At 46.5% G+C, this 6,977-nt stretch overlaps 1 protein-coding gene across 1 annotated transcript; it reads right to left on the bottom strand.

Annotated features, from left to right (window-relative positions):
- Window positions 1–4,508: 4,508 nt before the first annotated feature.
- On the bottom strand, window positions 4,509–5,868 carry LOC6590266 (gamma-butyrobetaine dioxygenase). Its single transcript, XM_002015434.2, has 2 exons — window positions 4,946–5,868; window positions 4,509–4,865 (listed from the first exon to the last, which is right to left on the bottom strand). Exons 1-2 carry the CDS (start codon window positions 5,866–5,868, stop codon window positions 4,547–4,549), a joined length of 1,242 nt encoding a protein of 413 aa, XP_002015470.1. The 3' UTR covers window positions 4,509–4,546.
- Window positions 5,869–6,977: the final 1,109 nt, after the last annotated feature.

Here is a 6,977-nt window from a genome sequence, read left to right as displayed (position 1 = left end):
TAATTCAAAATTCTGCTCAATTTCGTGCACTTTGTAGGCTGTTGCTGCTTTAGCTTCACGCTGCAGATGTAGATGTCGATTTAAGGATTGGGCAAACTGCTTCAAACAGCTCAGATCGTGGTATTTGTAATTGGGCTTGTATCTGCACCGTATAGATGTAGCAATATATATGTATGTATATATTTTCCAGTGTGCAGTTGCACCTATCGGCGCTTGCAACTTAATGAACGAAATGATCAGGCATCCAGAGAAATCCGCTGAAGCCGACGGCACAGTAGGACATGCCGGGAAAAGGGAGACTTTTGGTGGAAAATATTTTGAATAGAAACAAAGATGGCCTAAGATATTTCATTTGCCAACAGTTAGTAGTGAGTTTCCTTAATATGAGAAAATTTGATTGGGTTTATAAAAAGTTACTTCCTTAATGCACCACATCCCAACAACTGGGGATCAAGTTAACCATTAGATCAATTAGATATAACCATCCAAATGAAGCAGTAAAAGGACTACACCCTCAAAAATTATCTTATTCAATTAAACTCTTAAAATACGAAGTATGTAGTAAAACTAAAAAAAAACTCAGTTGAAAAATAAAAAAAGTCCAATTTACTTTGAGAAAGTTCTTTATTCTGTCAAAATTTTTTTTAAATGAAAAGAATAATAACTTTTAATGTTTTCTTTTTGAGCTAGTGTTTTTTTCCACATAGCTTAAGTATTTAACATTTGGTTTTATTGAATTTTAAAATAACCTATAAATCGGACCTAAGCTCATTGTAGGTTCAGCTTACCGTCTGGGAAGAATTTGGCTTTCGCATACAAAATTTATATTTTTTCTACGGTATTTTTTCCTTATTTGTACCCCAACTACTACTACTACTACTAGGGAAAAGTAGAAAAAAAATCATTTCTTGTATTTTCATACTTTATTTGTGTATCTAAAAAACATTAAAAAAATTCCAATTCTTAAAAATCACATTTACTTAAATTTGCTGCTTCTTAAATAGCTGCTTCTTAATCCCTTCCCAACGAGGATCTTCAATCGATCCTATACATATGTTATGTTCATTGCGCTCACATACTCAGAATTATTCAAGTGGCGCTGATAGGGCTCCTCAGTGTTCACCGCGCACCCGCTTTGGCCTAATTAAAAATGCCAAATGCCTCCGCTGGCAGCTAAATGCAAAATATTTGCATTGTTCCATGGCCAAATAAGGAAAGTGCGCGACCGTGTTGCGTCCTTTCTGGCGTGGCACAGTTAGGACTGCCTGCTGCCCTTCCTCTTCAGCCCCCCATCAGGCGGGGCTGACCTTTAATTGTGCTATGTGGGAGAGAAGAATATTTGGTGGGAGAAGCACTTTCGCTTATTGGAAAGGATGCAACCGGAGACAGACGCCCGCGAGACGCAGCGAAGGTTTATTGATCGGCGGAATGCTTTTAAGACGCTCACATAAAAACAATAATGATGCCACGGCGTGTGGTGTCGAGCGGGGTGTGGGGCAGTACATGCTGCACATAGAAATAAATATTTATATGGGCAACATCTATAAATTGAAAGGCGAAAGGGTTGCCCGCCCGCGACACCTAAGTCAGGTGAGACAGGAAGGACTTATAAGCTTTGCCTTTGCCCACATACACACACACGCAAACACACACAAGTGTCCGTCCGTAGAGGCAGCAGTATTTGGACTTCGACATTTTTACGATGTGATTTCACATAACCACAACCGACGTGCAGACAAACGGGAAAACGGGGCGAAGTAGCAGCAGAAGCAGGAGCAGAAGCTGGAGCAGAAGCAGAATGTAGCAGAAGAAGAAGCAGACGACATAAGTTGCAGACGCGCTTTGGTGATAAACTTTGAAATTGCCGGAGAGACAGAGCCTGCGGCGTCAGAGTGTGGGGGAAGTACGAGAATTTATTACACTCCAGCGGCATCACACACACACACACACACAAACAGAAAACACTACTCAGATACAAACACACACGCACGGATTCTAATAAGCAAAATGCGCTGTTGAGCCCCCGCTAATGTCCTGCAACGGAATCAAACGGAAACGAACGGAATTATGGGGCATTACCCACCCACCCATCCAATCATTTCGCACACTTCCCACTCGCCCCGGCACGGTCACCGCCCAACACCCAACGCCCTATCATCCAACCACCAAACCCCCCAACCCTGGAAATCCTACATGCTGTATGCTGTAACCTATACTTTTCAGTTGATTTCAGCGCCAGGGCATGCATGACCAAGTCATTAATATTGAAGAATGTCAGAGAAATATATACGTATACGTATGCATCGAAGGGAAAGGATTGTGATTGCGGCCATCTCTTTTCTGAGTGTCAGCATAACAAGACGACCCACCACGCGCTCCTTCTAGTGTCGCACTTGAGTTGATTTAATTCAATTCATGGACAGACAATGATTGCGTCAATTGCCGCATGTTTATCATCGAGACAGCCAAACTCGGGGCATTGTCGTGGCTAAAATCCAGGCCCTCGAGATGGATGGAGATGCGAAGGGGAATGGGAAATGGAAGGAAGATACAGCCACAAGCACCGCCACGGTCACAGCCACAGCCAAGAGTGTGGAAATTGTGGAAATTGTATGTAAGCGTATTAGTTTCGCAATTGTGCAAGTGCTGCGACTGTCTTTTTCTCTGCCTTCCTCCTGCTTGTGGGGTTCCCTCTTTCTGGTGGCGGCATCTTTACATACGGATGGCTATACTCGTGTCTATCATACAATTTTTGTCTATCATACAACGATACTGGCTGACCCGACCAGCCTGCCAATTAGGGGGTGACCAAGTGAAGAAGGAGTGCCACCAAAGTGGGGAGCAGCGCGTATACATCACCCAAGGGTGCGATTCAGTCCAGGTTTTCAATTACACATTATGACTGTTGCATGGTCTACCCAAAACTGCAGTAAAATTTCCCTCCCACACACACAGCGACTGCTGAGGAGCCAGTGGAAATTGGATTTGCGACTGGTTTTTTCCTTTCGGGTTTCCCTTTGGCTATTTCGTTCGCCCTTTGCATTTGCTACCGCTTTTTATGTGGCCAGCACTGCCGCACCTTTCCCGGCTCGTTGGCTTTTATGAACTTATAAACAAGAGCCCTGGCAACAGCCACCCCACAAGCAACCCTTTCGGCCTGTTGCTGCCACCGCCACCTCCAGTGCTTATTACGTGGATTATTAGAGGGATTTACTTGCTGCCATGTACAAATTCATGTGCTCCAAGTCGGATTCCGCATTCCGGATGCCACACTGTGGCTGCTGGATGCCAACAGGAGCCGTGTGTGTCTGGCTGTGTATTTTTGGTGGAACCATTGACATAAATAAAAAGATTTCGAAAGGATTTGCCTGCGTGCAACTACACCACACCACATCGCACCCAATCCAAGACAAACCAAAACCAAAGCAAACCAAACCCTCCAGCAAATGTTGCTTCCTGGCCCGTGAAAATGTTAGCCACATCCGAGGGTTGTCTCTGGGCTGCGTACGAGTGTGATTTACACACAAAAGATCCAAGAGCTCAGCCAAGTCAATGCTTATTTCGACAATGCCATAAATTGATAACCGGCTAATCACACATGCAAGAGTATGCTCAGAATGCTCGTAATAGTAGCACCGCGTTGTCATCTGACTCAGCCGGTCTCCGATAAGCTAATTTGTTGTCCGGCGTAAACAATGACGTGTGCTTTACTTTCACTTTATGTCGGCTGTTTAAAACGTTGTAGCTGACCTTGTGCGTATCATTTGAATGGACCCGTACAATACCCCTTTGCTCTTAAGTCTGAAATGGAAATGGAATGGAAATGGAAATTGAAAGGGAATATTTCCCTTCAGTCATCTAAATAAATTAAACAAATTGAACAATTTGAATAGCCCATGCACAAAAAGCTTTTTGTTTTAGAGATAATTTTTTCCAAGTGCCAAAAGTACTGCGATGCACCTCTGTTGCAATGTTTTCTTGTTAGTCCTTTACTATTATTCTACGAATAGGAACCGCAGCCCTCGTGTTATTAGGTATACTTCATTAAAGACAGAAATTGCATCTTATTTGATTCTTATTCCCAACAAAATAAGTTGACTTTCCTCAAGTGATGACGATGAAAAGTATTGCTAAAAATATAAAGCTTTTTGTATATTTTTAGACCTAAGCCGAACCCAAAACCCAATAGCCTATTGGCTAATACTAATATCCCCCGGAACGTGCCTTCAGGGTAGCCAGATTTCACTGGGGAACTAATCAACCAGATGCGTACATTAAACAGATTAGTTTGAAATGAACTCGCATGCTGATGCTGTAGGGTAAGAGCTCAAGCCTCAACTTTGGCTAATTGGATCACATCAATTAAGTTTCCCAATGTTCCAAAGATCAATTCCCATTGAGATAGCGTTTATATAAAATATATATTGAAAATTACAAAGTAATAAAATAATGTTTATTGACTGGCAGAGACATGTCGTTGACGGAGTCTTGATTAAATTGAACTTAGAATTTGTGCTCGGCGATTGAGGCCACTCAACGGGTTTACTCAAGAGTTGCTCTTGGAATTCCTGAGGACACGCAGGCGTGAGTAGACAATGTCCCAGTCGATGAAGGCGCCAACGATGTGCCGCACATTGCGGTCCGTGTCGTCGTACCCCGTGCGACCGTGGACCAAGCGCAGGTTGTTGAATGTGAGCACATCGCCGGGTGTGGTCTTGAAACTGCATGCCTCTTCATGGGCCAGGCGAACGAACAGGGCCATTGCCTCGTACCAGGGACGGACCTGCTCCAGCGGCACCGTGAAATGGCTGTCTCGCTGCGGAATGCTGTGGTTGATGCGCACATACCGACCCTCGGCGTCCAAGCTGCAACAGCATAGGAGTTAGGAGAGTTACAGGAGTTACCAGGGTCCTGTTAGAAAGGGGGAAGCATTTCTGAAACTCACTTGATGACTGGGGCACGCCAGATGTTGTGGAACTCCAGCTCCCCGTCGCGGCCAATGTCCGCCCAATCGACGGACGTCTGACAGAGCACCCGGAACTGCTCTGGATACCGTTCGCGCATTAGGTCCGCCACGTGGTACGCGTCCGTCAGGAGATTCACGCCGCCAGGCGAGTCCGACTGCTCCAGGGTGTGCAATAGCGTCACGCCCGGCTTGTACTCGAAGTAAGGCATGTCCGTGTGCAGGGGCAGGGGTGCAGCCAGGTAGGCGTAGTTGCTGGCCCCCGGCTGGGCCCGCACGCTGAACTCATCGCCGTAGGTGGTGCGGCGCATGAAGCCCACGCGATTGCACAGCCGCCGAAGAACGTCAAACTCGAGAGGGGCCTGCTTGATCAAGGCCACTCCGTACACTGCCAGATGGTCGAGCCACTCCAGCAGAGCCTCGTCGCTGGCCAGCAGATCTCGGTACTGGAACTCGCGACGGATGTGCTCGAAGTCCGTCCCGCTCCAGTGCCTCGGCTCGGGGCGGTAAAAGTCGCTCAGGTAACGCGTGCGGTTCGCCAGCGAGAAGTCGCGCTCCCTCAGCCAGGCTAAGGGATACTGGGAGGCGTGGCCATCGGACCACGTGATGTACAGTATTTCCTGATCCAGATCCACACTATGCTGCTGCACTCGCACACTCGTGTCCAAGTTGTTCCACAGCTGGGGCAGGCGACTCATGGTTTGGGGCAAGAAGCACTCCCCGCAGCGGCAATTGTCCCTCAGCCAGATGTCCGGGAACTGCATGTCCAGCTTGCCAGGACTTTGGTGGTCCATTACGATCACCATTCGTAGGTGATCCTGCTTGGACGCAGTCTTCAGGTCCAGCTCTGGCTTCGGCTGACGTCGTCCTGGGACTCGGCTGAGTTGGGGGTCCGCTTGAAACATTTCACACAACCAACTGCGACGTCTTCTGCCAACAGAATGAGCTGGTGTCTTGTGCCTGGAGCGGCATCAGGCCATGCTGTGCCCATTGGGGCTACGTGGCCCTAATTCCGGGGTACCGAGCCGAAACCCAGATAGCTGCTCGCGCGATGCTGCCAAGGCAACCCCATGCCAGACTGTTCAGTCGAGCACTTATCAATCATTTGTCGTCGCAGCAGTTTTCATTTCATTGACGAGAGTCTTGCGACGGGTGCTCTCAGACTCCGTTGCGTTGCTCCTTCGAACATGTAAAATTAAAAATGCAAAATTAATTTTCCACAAAACTGCAACCGTTTGCAATTTTGCATAATTGTTTGTCCGCTGCAGCTGGCAGGGGACAGCCTTTTCATGGCACTCCCCCTAGTGCTGCTTTCCCCCTATTGATGTGCCGTCAATTATTGTTTGGCGCATTGATCACTTCATTCGTGCCCCATCCACATCCACATACACATTCACACCCACATCCCTTTTTGCCTTCCATTTCCATACCCTTCCAAGGCTGATTTCAATGCGAGTATCCTGCCTGGGACTATCTCAGGCAGCAACAGCAGAAAAATCATAAACAATAACCATTTCCAGCTCCAGAAAGAATCAGTTGGAAAACAACGGCAAAGGCAACGGCAGCAACAACAATATCTGGTATCAGCTCATACGAGTATATGGCGCGATTTTTAATTATCACTTTCGCATTTTGTGTACGAGTATTGTTCGCCTCGAACAGGCCTCCCACTCGTATCTATCCATCTATGGCTCATCTCTTGTCGACTCGCGTTTCCATTTCCAGTGCTTTTGCGCCTCGAACAAAGAAAGCGCGCCGAACAATCCATGGAATGCTCAGCTTTTAGCTCAGAGCGAGATTCTTCTAGCCCGAAACCCCTTTCCACCCCTCTATCAGTTAGGGTATGCTTGGTTATAGCCGAAAATTGAACAGAGGGTTTGAATAATAAAAAAAGAGAAATACTAGAATAGATATCGGGGAATAAAAAGATTTTCAAACAAGAATGGCTCTGTTTTCCCGATGGAATAATACTATTGATGAGGGAGTTCCTGTTTCAAGAAATCAGAAAATTTGA

The sequence above is a fragment of the Drosophila persimilis genome, unplaced genomic scaffold, assembly GCF_003286085.1.
Source record: "Drosophila persimilis strain 14011-0111.01,24,50 unplaced genomic scaffold, DperRS2 tig00000002-arrow-pilon, whole genome shotgun sequence".
Lineage (NCBI taxonomy): Eukaryota > Metazoa > Arthropoda > Insecta > Diptera > Drosophilidae > Drosophila > Drosophila persimilis.
The sequence above is the reverse complement of the archived record's forward strand: the minus strand, read 5'-3'. Positions and strand labels throughout refer to the sequence as shown.

What these genes read in the sequence shown, in the direction of transcription:
- LOC6590266 (XM_002015434.2), bottom strand. Translation starts at nt 5,868, where the DNA reads ATGTTTCAAGCGGACCCCCAACTCAGCCGAGTCCCAGGACGACGTCAG. An exon ending in TGGCGTGCCCCAGTCATCAA is followed by an intron (nt 4,866 to 4,945) that starts GTGAGTTTCAGA and finishes ATGCTGTTGCAG; the next exon opens with CTTGGACGCCGAGGGTCGGT.